General features: G+C 40.0%; 1 protein-coding gene across 2 annotated transcripts in view; it reads left to right on the top strand.

The window, feature by feature from the left end:
* The window catches only part of LOC124595900 (long-chain-fatty-acid--CoA ligase 1), a 262,999-nt gene that overhangs the window by 188,232 nt on the left and 60,080 nt on the right, over nucleotides 1-14,687 (top strand). For both annotated transcript variants that reach the window (XM_047134808.1, XM_047134809.1), the window contains one exon: nucleotides 2,009-2,132. In XM_047134808.1, the coding sequence (XP_046990764.1) occupies nucleotides 2,009-2,132 (124 nt within the window). The remainder of the gene's footprint in view (nucleotides 1-2,008; nucleotides 2,133-14,687) is intronic.

Consider the following 14,687-nt stretch of genomic DNA (forward strand, 5'->3'; position numbering starts at 1 on the left):
AGAGTAGCTTCACTGGTTGAGAGAGTATGCAGTATGGCGTTATACCCTTTCTGGCCTGCATCGATGCACTGATTCGTTTGTGATGAGTGACATGAAGCCGTTCTATCCTCTCTCCAGGCAAGCTGGCCCACAAGTTTTGCGACTAGTACTTGACGTCATCTCCGTCCCATAGTTGCTAATGGGACGGAGATGATGTACAAAAAAAATGGTTCAAATGGCTCTGAGCACTATGGGACTCAACTTCTGAGGTCATCAGTCCCCTAGAACTTAGAGCTACTTAAACCTAACTAACCTAAGGACATCACACACATCCATGCCCGAGGCAGGATTCGAACCCGCGACCGTAGCGGTCGCGCGGTTCCAGACTGTAGCGCCTAGATGATGTACAAGTGGGTCTCACACATGCACTATTGGGGGCAGATCTGGGGATCCTGCTGGCCACGGGAGTACTTCAACGTCACGCATGCTATGATAGATGAGCATTGTTCTGCTGAAAAACAGCACCACGATACTGTCACATGAGAGGTAACGCATGAGGATGGGGGATCTCCCATGACGCACTGTTATGCCGTCAGAGTTCCCCCCCCCCCCCCCCCGTCACCACCAGCTGTGATCTGAAATGGTGCCCAATGGCTCTCACATCATGATCCCAGGAGTTGGTTGCTTGGTGGCTTCTCTTGCGAGCATTCCTTGTTCAGCATGTGTAAACGTTAAATACCAAAATTTTGTTGCTGATGAAGCTCTCGGTGTACAGCACGATGGCGTTAGTAACACCCCTGTGCCTCTCCAGAACTTTAGAGGACTGGAATCTTGTCCCGGGTAGCCACCAAACTCGCCGACAATGGTCGTCCAGGGTAGTGAAGGACTGCATTTCATCGCTGAACACAATGAATCACCATTCATCAGCAGTCCCTTGTGATGTCATGGTGTTAACGCCATGCTACACATGGGACGGTAATGCCCTATTATGCCTGCTGTTAGTCTCCACCAACGGCATGGTATGACACACAATGTTGCGGAAGTCAATTACTAATTCTTGGATGACAGTCTCAGATTTAAAAGTGTTAGGATGCTTTTATTTTTTTTTTGTTTTTTTTATTTTTTTTGTACGATTTGGCGATTCTCCCTTGTGATGATCAGAAGTGCACAACTGGAATCTTGGCGACGAGTTTGCCTGCCCTCACGTCCCCGTGCAATCCAACATCAGATCACCACTAATCTGGATATTTCACGATTCGGCCGGACGGCAAAATGGAGACCCACGATGAGGACCCTTTGAAACCCTTCCAGATGCTAACAATACTGTCTCACATGAGTGCTCGGACAGCTGGTTAAGTACTTTCCCATGAAAAGCAGAAGTCCCAGGCTTGCGTCCCGGTCCAGCACATATTTTTAAGCTACCAGAAAGCTCCAAATCAGGGCACACTCCGCTTCAGAGCGGTAATTCTTTATGGGAACCTTCCTGTTCTCGTGAAATACAAATAAATAAAAGAAAAAAATATTATACCTTTACCAACAAACTGCGTCAGTAACGCGAAAATTCTGTTTTTCTGTGTTAGATGATGTGTTAGAGAAGACAGTTTTCTGTTACCTTGCTCCGACCAGTGGATGTTACCAAATCGTCAGACGAGTTCATGGAAAAAGACTTCTTGCTTCACTCAAAGACGCACTACGAGAAGACTAGGTGATTTGGAACTCTACGTCATCACCTCCTCTCCCCTTACCTCCTCCTGTTGACCAAGTTCTGACGATAGATTATCCCCCTAACAGCCTTCGTGCCAGAGATTTGCCGAGCCAGCACATTTTGGTGCTCACCAGAGCAAAAGCATAATGAAGCACTGAATGGTGTGAAAACAGCTTTCATGTTAAATATGATGTGTGAACACACTCGCCAAGCGAGAAATGGGATTATTTAGTTAAAGTTCACACGTTTTAAAAATCGTACAACAGGCACTCCTCGTGAGTGACTCTTGAACATTATGTCAAACACTCTCTCTTTTGTCTACAGGGTCCTGAGCTGATACGTGTGTCCAAATTCTACAAGGAGAGCAAGGAGGGCAAGTTCGTCAGCTTCTTAGATGAGGACGTCCGGACCCTGTACGACTCATTCAGAAAAGGCGCCAAGGAATCAAGTATGTGTACTTCTAAATTTTCTTAATACTTTCGCCCACAGACTTAAGATATCACTTAAAAATGCCACAGTTCCACTGGAGCTGCCATATTTCAATCAAATGTTTTATTCGTAAATATAGGCCAGTTTCGACCACATTGTCATTATCAAGCGTCATGTACATATGACCACATACAGGGTGAACCAGACCACCATGGAGAAAATTTCGGAGGTTCTTCAGCGATATTTTCTGAGTATCTTGGTACAAGGGACACGCGGTCTCTGGTGGCTCGTTACAGAGTAATGATGTAATTACGATTTATTCAGTTTGTCACCCCAGGTACCTTTATTTGTGGGAAAATACTTTCACAACAGTGAGAAGGTCTATAATACTACGCAAAACACAGAGTAATACAACAATTCTCAAACAGATGCAAAAGAAGTGTTAATTGGGTTGCCGTCGACGGACGAACATTTCAGCGCCGTTATTACTCTCTTCTGTTACATTTAATGGACCACACGTAAGGTGCATTTCGGTAAATACTCCACCAGTACAACAATCCGTAATGCTATGTACCATTGTTAACAGCTAACTCATCCAAAAAGAGACACAACCAACGAGTACAGAATGCAGTCGTGAGGTCAAAGAGTAAATTGGACTCTACTGCTGTTGTCAACAGCAGGCACCATGAGTAATGGCACAAGTACACTGACGGGAAAATAAAATCGCCACTTCAAAAAATAATTAATGTAGGGTAAAGAAATTACGGAAATTATTTTGTGTAGGTCACACATTTAAGATCACAGATTAATGTAAGTTCGAGGTAAGCCATTGCAAATGTGAACAGCGGGTACATTAATAAGCAGTGTAACCGCCAGAATATTAAATGTAAGCATGCAAACGTGCATGCATTGTGTTGTACATGTGCCGCATATCAGTTTGTTGCATTGAGATCCACACCTGATGAACGTAGTCAGTACAGTGACGGTTAATGCTGTTCGTGGATGATGCTGGAGTTGTCGTCCGAAGATGCCCCGTATGCGCTCGATTGCAGACACATCCGGTGATCGAGCACGCCAAGGCAACATGCCGACACTTTGAAGATCATGTTGTGTCACAACAGCGGCATGTGGGCGAGCGTAATGCTGTTTGAAAACATCCTCTGGAACGCTGTTCAAGAACGGCTGCACTACAGATCGAATCACCAGACTGAGGCACAAATTTGCAGTCAGGATGCATGGGATAACCGCGAGAGTGCTCCCGCTGTCATGTGAAATTCCACCCCACACCATAGCTACAGGTGAATATCCAGTGTGACCACCCAACAGACAGATGGGGTTCAGGCCCTTAGCTGGCCACCTTCTAACCAACACACAGCCATCACTGGCACCGAGGCAGAACCACCTTTCATTCGAAAAAACAATAGACCTCCACTCTGTTTTCGTGTATGGGCTCTGGCTAAACACCACTGCAGTCGCAAATGGTGGTGGTCTGGGGTCAGTGGAATGCACGCTCTGGCTCGAGTAAACGGTTTCTAACCGTTCTTTATGCCCTTGTGGTGCCAACTGCTGCCCAAATTGTTTCTGCCATTCAGCTACGATGCGCCAGAGCCGTACGCCGAACACGATGGTTTTCCCTCTCGGTAGTGCCATTTGGCCTTGCGAAACACGTCTTCTTACGACCTTGCATTTTCGAGACCACCGCTGCTAGCAATCGGGTACAGTGGCCACATTGCTGCCAAGTCTTTCTGTAGTATCGCAGAAGAAACACCCAGCTTCATGTAGCCCTAGTACAGATCTTGTTCAAACTCAGTGAGATGTTCATAATGGCGTCTTTGTCGCCTTAAAAGCATTTTTGACACATCATATCACCATGTCCAATCTCAAAGGCGACTAATGTTCACGACCGTTACAGCGTGTATTTGAAGCAAAACCGATTTGCATCCGCATAGGCGTTCCTAGCGTATTGGCACGAAATTTTAATGTCGAAACACACCTACCAATTTTCGTTTATGTTGGACAACTATTTCTTGGTGTTGCGATATTTTTTCCCCGTCAGTGTATTTTCAAACGTGACACACAGTGCATACCGTCGCCATTTGCAGTGTTATTCAGAAAATATCCATTAACAACTTCTGAAATGTTGTTGGCAGAGTTCTCATTCACACTGCATAAAACCGAGCGAGGTGGCGCAGTGGTTAGCACACTGGACTCGCATTCGGGAGGACGACGGTTCAATCCCGTCCCCAGCCATCCTGATTTAGGTTTTCCGTGATTTCCCTAAATCGTTTCAGGCACGTGCCGGGATGATTCCTTTGAAAGGGCACGGCCGATTTCCTTCCCAATCCTTCCATACCCCGAGCTTGCGCTCCGTCTCTAATGACCTCGTTGTCGACGGGCGTTGAACACTAATCACCACCACCACACTGCATAAACTAACAGCAGACAGCATGTACCCAACCCAAATAAATAAATAAATAAAAATAAAATGCTGAGGTATGTCTGGCTTCATCGAGTACCCAACTGATCTCACTTTGACAGAGATTAGGTTGCTTTGCTCATATGTATTGGCGTATGGAACAAATAACGCAAATTCGTTTTCAGTTATTCCCGTAGGTCGAAATGGTAATGACCATTTGGTTGAAACTGGCCAACAGCAACGAGTAAAACCTTTTTTAGTCAAATAATACGTTCTCTGCGGGACCATGATGCATTTTAACTTCGAAGTGTCTGATTCTCTTTGGCACGTCCAACCTGATTCTCTGACAACAAGCTAACTTGCGAGTTAGCGAGCTACCCATTATCCAGTTCATTTCATTTCACTATCTTCTTTTAAATCACTTACATGATGTAGGAATTGCCACAACAAAGTTATCATAAAAGTACAAGTACTATGAACATAATAATGGAATATCACTTTCAAGGCATTTTTAAAAGCACAATTTAGGCAAATAAATCTAAATTTTTGGCAATAAATTTACGCACAATCAAAGTACTCATCTATGTCATAGAAAGGTTTGCTTAAAAGGTAATTTTTAAGCTCAGTCTTAAATTTTACTTCGTCTATTATTTCCTTTATGTACACTGGCAGAGCATTGTAAAGTTTTATTCCAAAATAACTTACATGTTTTTGGGTTTGTGTTGTCCTTACCCTTTCTACAAACGAATTCGTACAACTTCTAGCATTCTAATTATGGCAGTCCTCGTTTGTACGTAGATTTTTCATATGTGCTCTTGTACGTAGAATGCTTTTAAATATATACAGTGATGGTATTGTGAGTATTTATAGTTGTTTGAAAAGAGGCCTACAATGAGTTCTTGGAGAATTGTGTATTGTGATTCGTATACCAGTAGCTCTTTTATGGAATTTGAAGATATCTATTAAGATTGATTTAGTTTTACCATGCTGTAAGACATGATGGACTGAAAGTAAGCAAAATGCACTAGTCTAGTACAGTCTGTGCTGCATACTCTAGATAGTATCTTCAATGCAAAAAATGCCAAATTGAGCCTGTGGGATACATACTTGAGATGGTCTTTCCAGCTTAAGTTTTGATCAATGAGCATGCCCAAAAACTTTGTGGATTGCATACTCTCTATCTCCTTATCAATTAGTTTTAACTAGAGGTCTATATCTTGGGTTGCTTCGCCATACTGTATATAATTTGTTTTACTTAGATTAAGTGTTAACTCTTTGGCATTAAACCATTGTTGTATATATTTCAGGACTATCAGTTGTGGTGGTTAACCATTTTTTATCATCATTTATAATTATTTTCATGTCATCTGTGAACAACATTATTTTGGTAGAAATACTTGGATTTTTTTATGTCATTTATAACAGCGAGAATAATTAGGGACCAAGAACACTGCCCTGTGGGACGCCTATTTCCGATTTCTTTGCATCTGAAACCCACTTGATTTTCTGATTTTTGTGTTCTGTGATGATTTCTACCAACTGAGTTCTATCTTGAAGGTAAGATTCAAACCATTGCCTCACATCTCCCCTTACACCTCCATCTTGTTTAACAGAATTTGGTGATTTACTGTATCGAAAGCTTTAGATAGAACTAAGTAAATTCCCACTACACATTTTTTAGTCTCAAGATTCTTGACAATCTCTTCAGTATAGGTACAGATAGCTGATTCTGTGCTGTGGCCCGAGCGAAAGCCATGTTGATTGCAGTTCAGAAGTTAATAAGCACCTAAGTAATTTATGAGTCTGTTTTCATTAATTTCTCTAGAATTTTGGGAAATGATTGGAGAAGGGATATTGGTATATAATTTTCTACCTTGTGTGGATCTCCTTTTTAAACAGAGATCTAACCTTGAGAGATATTCAACCTCTTTGGAAACACATCTTTGCTGAAAGACTGATTTCTGAAGATTAATAACAAAAATGACATTTATGCTTGCAAAGCTCTTATTTTATACCATCTTAGTTAAAGGTTGCTCATATTATCCTTCCCGTATCTTCACTGCTAAAATACATGGAATAAGGACAAAATAATACGTACATGTGCAAACAGATGCAAAATATGTATTGGATGAATGTGAGTTTCTATTGGATAAAAGAAACACAAACATAAATCATGTGCAACTGTATCTACTCATCCTAGAAAAATCACTTATTCAGAGAGTAAGGGCTGGGCAGCTTGTCAATAGTGAAGCAAAGGGTGTTCTGGCATAAATGGCCCATTGTTCTTACGTAAACAAACCTACCACCTGACCTAGCATCCTTATGTAAAGAAACCCACCACTCGACCATGTAATTTAACGCTTATGTAAAAAGGTAACTTACTTTTGTCCTTCGTTAAGTTTATACAAGTCAGATTCATGGCTAAATGCTTTTAGCCTAATTGTGACGGCCGTAATTTATGAAGCATATACTGTACCACTTTAAGTATGATTTACAGTGTATCTTGTATAACATGTGCAAGCACATACCTGAATATAGGTTATACAGCACAAATGCCAGGAGACTGATGCAGTGTACATCAAAATTACACTTAAAAAATAATTTTTCAATGGCAACATTTTTCCACCCCAAAATTTTGCTGCCTTGTGCAGTTGCACATGTTCCATGTGTCAAAATATAGCCCTGCACTACTTTGACGGATGAATTACACTCACTCATTTAATCTTCTTACTTTGGATCAGATTGGATGGTTAGTCCTGGGTATTATATGGTTGTTATTGTTTCAGCTAATACTGTAATTGAACAGTAATTGATCTTTTCATGTATTTATGTGCAATAATAATAATAATCTTCTCTGCAGTTCATTATCTTCTTGTAGACAGCAACATCTATGACCTTTCACAATAAAGTGAAACATGCTGCAAAAGCCCAGTCTACATGCAACATTTTCATCAATGTGATCCTGTGTTGCCTCCACATGAGTTATAAAAAATTAGCCCAAAGTTTTATTTTATATTCCATTTTTAACACATTGACTAGAATGAATCAGGGGTGAGATGGCTGTGAGAGGAATAGCCCCACTGCACGCAGGTACCTGTGATGCTCATCTCACCCCACTCAACTACTGAGCTAATTATTTCTCTCACCTTAGTTTATTATTGTTGGTCCAACTAATGCCATTACATTTTCAGTGTTTTCACTTTTACTATTATGAATATTCGTGCTACAAATCATTCTTTACTCTGTAATTGTCTTAACCCTTAATCAGTTTGGTGGGTCTCGGATGTAGGTGGGGTTTCTGTCACCACTCACAAGTCATGGGGCACCCTCATCTGTTTCCTGATCTGCGTATCAGCCTGAAGCATATACTTTTAATTCTGCTTAAATGATTTCTAATCACTGACAGCAATATTGCTTTCAGTGCCTGATTTTACGATTTCCACATACTTTCACAATTCACTGAAATTTCTGGTAGATGCCACTAATTATAAATGAACTATCTCTTGGCTAGGGGAATAGTGACCTCGCTGTTTAGCCCCTTAATCCCCAGCCAACCATCGCATTATATTACTTTTGATAACTAATCTCACTGCTTTAATAATGGTGAAGTTGTCACTTGCGGAGGAACTTGCAACATAGCTTTAACCATTCCAATAAAATCACTGACACAATGTTCGATGGTTGTCATCTTGGATATTTGTATGAAATGTTGAACCTTATCATTGATACGTAGCCTATCATGACTACTCTGCGTCATTATTTTCCAAAAGTGCTTGAGCACCCCAAAAGTAAGAAATAAAATGTCTGGCAAAAGTGGAGTTTTCAGATGCTTTCCAGAGTGTTCTCTTAGAGACTTAACAGGCAATTTTTCAATATAAAAACGTTCTTGTTTCCACAGTCATTTAATGTGAATGTCAGTATGTTTTGTGTAAGGATCATAGAAACAAGGTAAGTGAAATCAAAGCAAGGCATACTCACATTTTCCTGTTAGCTCATACACTAATAGAACACAAATGGAACAAGTAATAATTTTGCCAAGTAGGATTAATTGATACATTCAATACTGTTTCACCAACCCACAACCAAAATGTCACCTTACAAGTAAACCTAGACCTTGGACTGTGCTACGGACAACTGTCACTACAACTAGTAGAAAGTAAAAGGAAAGTTCTCTTGCTAGGTAGCAGCCATGGAAGACGTGTGGGCCAGATTTTGCAGGAAAAATTACGTGACAGATACCAGGTCACAAACTTTTTCAAGCCAAGTGCAAGTCAAGAGGATATAGGTTCCTTGTGCAAGGGTTTCTCAAAGCAGGATCATGTGATGATAGTGGGTGGAGTGGGAAACAGTATTGATAGGGATCAGGTCTACAGTATTGAGTGTGACCTGGTGAAAATAGCTTCTGCAACAGCCCTTACCAATGTTGGGCTGGTGCCTGCTTTTGTGTGGCATTATCAGCCCCAGTTGAACCGCTAAATATGGAGTTGGATCAGTTGCGTAGGGTGACCACTCTGTTAGACATTGGATTGGTTCCTGTCGAGGCTATTGATAAGCTCCTGGTTTATTTAGATGACATTGAATCTGATAATGTAATACATATAGTATGCCTGTCAGAGCATCACATTGTGTCTGATATGGAAAAGGTAAATATCAGTGGTTATAAACAAGCAGCACATATGAGTAGAGAGAATAACGTGAGAGGAGGAGTTGCCATATATGTCAAAAGTTATCACTGTGTAAAAAGCTTAGATAGAAAAAAAAGTTTTGTCTAGAGCAACATATAGAATCATGTGCCTGTCAACCTAAACTGAAGGAGGGCTCTTTTATAATTGTAACAGTATATAGGTCCCCTTCAGGAAACTTTCATTTATTCACGGAAAACTTGGATGCCTTGTTGCGCTATCTGTCAGATGGGGGAAAGCAAATTGTTATTTGTGGAGACTTCAATGTTGATTCACTGAAAGAGTGTAATAGGAAGAATGACCTGGAAGTCTTGCTCGGTTCTTTCAATTTGACATCTCTCATTAATTTTCCTACTCGCTTAGTAAAGGACAGCAGCACATTGATAGATAACACTTTTATAGACCAAGATAAGTTTTATAACATAAATTCTTGTCCTGTTGAGAATGGCATTTCTGATCATGGTGCTCAGCTAGTTACATATCTCCATTCAGTAATTCAAAACTGCCCTCCAAAGTTGTTCGTTCAATTAAAGACTCAACAATTAGAAATTTCAGGGAAAATCTTCAGCAGTTAGACTGGGATGAGGTGTACAATGAATCCTATTCTAATTTAAAATATAACTAATTTCATGACACACTTGTAAGAGAATTTGAAAACTGTTTCCCCAAGAAAGTAGTTAAATCTAATTATAAGAAACCATGCAAAAAACCTTGGCTTACTAAAGGAATAAAAATATTTTGTAACCACAAAAGGGAACTGTATCTAACAACAAGAAAGAGTAATGACCCAGAAACAGACAAATATTATAAAAACTACTGTGCTCCAGTAAGAAAGGTTATTAAAAAGTCCAGAAGCATGTGCATAGTGTCTGAGATTAACATCTCTGATAACAAAATCAAAACAATGTGGAATATTATTACAAGGGAGACAGGGCAACCAAGAGTACAGGATGACAGCATTACCATCAAGCGAATGGAAACTTGACAAACAACAAGCTGGAAGTCAAAAACATTTTGGATAGTCATATTTTAAATGTTGTAGAGAAAATAGGATCTAAATGTTCATTAGAAGAAGCAAGGCAGTTAATGGAATAGGCCTTACCCACACAATTTGATACAATCGAAATTCCACTCACCTCTCCTTCTGAAATTAGGAAGATGATAAACTCTCTCAAGAATAAAAGCTCACATGGAATTGATGGCATTTCCAGCAAGATAATAAAAGCTTAAGAGATAAGTGGGATTCTTAGCCACATATTTATTTCATTCGTGTTCTGTAGACCCATTAGCGATAATCGCTTGGGTGTAGAACGTGTCATTTACATAGATTTATTTACATTTGTTTATTATAATATGTTGTACAATGAATAATATATTGCATAGAAAAAATGTTTACAAGAATTGTTTTTTGTAAAAAGTTACAAATTACATTGAACAGACTTACAATAGATCAAAATCAATTCACATATTCTCATACATAAATTCGTCCAGTGAGTAAATGGATTTACTTAGAAGATACTGTTTAAGTTGATCTTTAAAAGTAGGTGGATCAATAACTGACATTTTTATTGCCTGAGGGAGAGCATTAAATATTTGTATCAAAGAGTAGTGTACTCCTTTTTGCACCATACTTAGATTCTTTTGTTCAAGATGTAGATCATTTTTTACCCTAGTGTCATAGTTATGATACATGCTGTTCATTTCAAAAAGGGAATGGTTTTTACACAAGAAACACATGAGAGAGAAAATGCACTGAGATACTGTTGTGAGTATTCTCAGCTCCTGGAAGAGTTTCCTGCAGGAATGTTTGTAATTGACACCACACAGAATCCTAATGACTCTTTTTCTGGGTTATGAGGATTTTGTTTGCCTTTGGCTGGTTTCCCCGGAATATAATTCCATAGGCCATCAGGGCATGAAAATAACCAAAATAGGCAGCTTTCAAAGTATTTAAGTTACTGAAGGAAGCAATCGCACGAATAGCGTAAATTGCTGAGCTTAGTTTTTTTTATGTAGGTAAGGAATGTGTAAGGACCAGTTTAGATTGCTATTAACAAGTAGACCCGGGAACTTTGTTGATTCCACACTTGCTAAATTCCCATCATTGTGTTTAACATTAATCTCACCTTCGATATTTTGGATTGTATGGAATTGAATGTCAGATCCCTTAATGGGGCAGGTAGGTTAGAAAATTTAAAAAGGGAAATGGATAGATTGAAGTTAGATATAGTGGGAATTATGGTCAAAGTAGAGAGGATATAAAATGTAGACTGGCAATGGCAAGGAAAGCATTTCTGAAGAAGAGAAATTTGTTAACCTCGAGTATAGATTTAAGTGTCAGGAAGTCATTTCTGAAAGTATTTGTATGGAGTGTAGCCATGTATGGAAGTGAAACATGGACGATAAATAGTTTGGACAAGAAGAGAATAGAAGCTTTCGAAATGTGGTGCTACAGAAGAATGCTGAAGATTAGATGGGTAGATCACATAACTAATGAGGAAGTATTGAAAAGGATTGGGGAGAATAGAAGTTTGTGGCACAACTTGACCAGAAGAAGGGACCGGTTGGTAGGACATGTTCTGAGGCATCAAGGGATCACCAATTTAGTATTGGAGGGCAGTGTGGAGGGTAAAAATCGTAGAGGGAGACCAAGAGATGAATAAACTAAGCAGATTCAGAAGGATGTAGGTTGCAGTAGGTACTGGGAGATGAAGAAGCTTGCACAGGATAGAGTAGCATGGAGAGCTGCATCAAGCCAGTCTCAGGACTGAAGACCACAACAACAACAACAACAACAACAACATGCAATTGAATCAATTGAGTTTTTTCAAAATTTAGATATAGTCCATTAGAGGTAAACCAGTTAAAGGTCTCCTGAAAAATTGCATTTACAGTGATCTCAAGATTAGTATTAGTTGAATTGTCTACCAGAATCATTGTGTCATCGGCAAACAAAGTAAATTTTGTGTTTGCCCTTACACACATTGGAAGGTCGTTTATGAAAATAAGGAAAAGTAGAGGACCCAGAATAGAGCCCTGTAGGACTCCACAGTTTGTGCCCCAAGAAGAGGACACTGGTTCCCCATTAGTGTCGTTTACCATGACTTTCTCTTTCCGGTCCTTTAAATAGGAAGCAAGCCACATCTCTGCTTCTCCAGTTAACCCATAAAATTCTGCCTTTCTCAGAAAAATCTCATGGTTCACACAATCGAACGCCTTAGAAAGGCCACAAAAAATTCCAATTGGAGACATTTTATTATTGTTTGATTCAAGAATTGCATTAGTGAAAGAATATATTGCATCGTCTGTTGAGATGTTTTTCTGGAAACTGAATTGACTTTTCTTGAGAATATTGTATTTACTAATATGTTCAAGAATCCTTCTGTGTAAAAGTTTCTCGAGAATCTTGGAGAAACAAGTTAAGAGTGAAATAGGGTGATAATTGGTTACCCTTCTTGTGCAATGGTTTCACCACTGCATATTTAAGTCTATTGGGCACAATTCCAAGTCTCAGCGATTCATTAAAGATGTGGCACAGGACTTTACAAATGAAAATTTGTGTGTGTTTCAACACTTTGATGGAAATACCATCAATACCTATTGAGTTTTTGTTTTTCATGGTCCGTATTATCTTCTTAATTTCTACAACAGTGACAGGGGGCATGCTAATCTGGGGTGTTGCACTCAGTCCACTTCTTTGTAAAAGATTCAGAGCCTCATTTATAGAACCATTACACTCTATTTTACCCACTGCAGTCAAAAAATGCTTGTTGAAAATTTTTGCAACATTTTCACCTTTATCAATGATATTCCCATTATGTCTAACTTCAATATTTTCTGCATCGTTTGAGTAACTACCAGTTTCTCTTTTAATAATATCCCAGATGGTTTTTATTTTGTTGCCAGAATTATCTATTTTTGATTTGATGAACACACTTTTTGCCTTTATTAGAACTTCATTTAAGATCTTGCAGTACCTTTTATAATGAGCTCTTCTTTCAGGATCATTTGTATTTCTGAGAGAAACATAAAGCAGTCTTTTAGTTCTATATGTTGTTTTTATTCCTTTTGTGAGCCACTGTTTGCTGGTATGGCTCTGGTACTTGTTCTTTGCAGTTCTGAGAGGGACGACAGCTTCACAGTGGCACATATATTCATTTATAAATAGGTTAAATTTGTCATTGACTTTCAGTGCTCTATAAATTGGACTCCAGTCAATGAGTTGAAGATAACTGTCGAAGATCATGAGATTTTCATTATTAATTACCCTAAATGACCTTTTACAGACTTTGTCCTTCTTGTGTGGGCATATACCATTGATAGTTAGCAATTGGCCATCATGGTCTGAAAGACCATTTAGGACTTCTTTTACTGTTGCATTGGTGTTTCTGTTGTTGTTGTTGTTGTTGTGGTGGTGGTCTTCAGTCCTGAGACTGGTTTGATGCAGCTCTCCATGCCACTCTATCCTGTGCAAGCTTCTTCATCTCCCAGTACCTACTGCAACCTACATCCTTCTGAATCTGCTTAGTGTATTCATCTCTTGGTCTCCCACTATGATTTTTGCCCTCCACGCTGCCCTCCAATACTAAATTGGTGATCCCTTGATGCCTCAGAACATGTCCTACCAACCGATCCCTTCTTCTGGTCAAGTTGTGCCACAAACTTCTCTTCTCCCCAATCCTATTCAATACTACCTCATGAGTTATGTGATCTACCCATCTAATCTGAGAAGCGACGGACGCTCGAACGGTGTGAGGATCGTAGTCAAAATGTGCATTCTCATTGACGTGGTAGCTTGGAGAGAAGCCACAAGTGCTTAAGTACGCCGGTGAATGTCCGTTATGCACACAGTATTCACTTGACCGTGAGTGGTGGGGCTGGTTGTAGATGTTGGAGTAATTACTGTCCAGCACAGAATTGTTGACTTGATTAGAAGCAACACAAGGATCCCACACACGTCCACTAGGATGCACACTCGGTGTGATATTTGCTGTTTGGCAAGCATTGAACACCTGTTGACTAGCCGGCGCGGAAGGATACACACGTGGCGGGAACTGATTCGAGTTTGAATTTACTACCGGATTTTCCAAAGTAGCAAAACTTCGCTCAACGCCACGAACTGTATTGAATTGTGTGTTTGACACAGGAGTAGGAATGTTCCGACCAACACTCTGTGGAGAACATGTGGGAAGGTCCAGGCTAACAAAGTCAGAGTCCACGACCGTTGGCGGTTGGAAGAAACTGGCAGCACTCGATGAATTCCACTGCATGTTCTGGCTGAAGGATTCCGAAGATTCTTGCGGCATGTCCACTATGACGGCAGGAGTGCTGGAGAGATGTTGCTGGAATCCGGGCGTCGGTGAATGCTGAAAGGCCATTGTCTGGAACTGAACAAAGGCCCTCACAATCGCGGAGAAACCCGATGCGTTAGGCACGTAAATAACCTTCGGGCAGTAACTCGGACGCGTATTACACA

This window comes from Schistocerca americana, chromosome 2, assembly GCF_021461395.2.
Source record: "Schistocerca americana isolate TAMUIC-IGC-003095 chromosome 2, iqSchAmer2.1, whole genome shotgun sequence".
Lineage (NCBI taxonomy): Eukaryota > Metazoa > Arthropoda > Insecta > Orthoptera > Acrididae > Schistocerca > Schistocerca americana.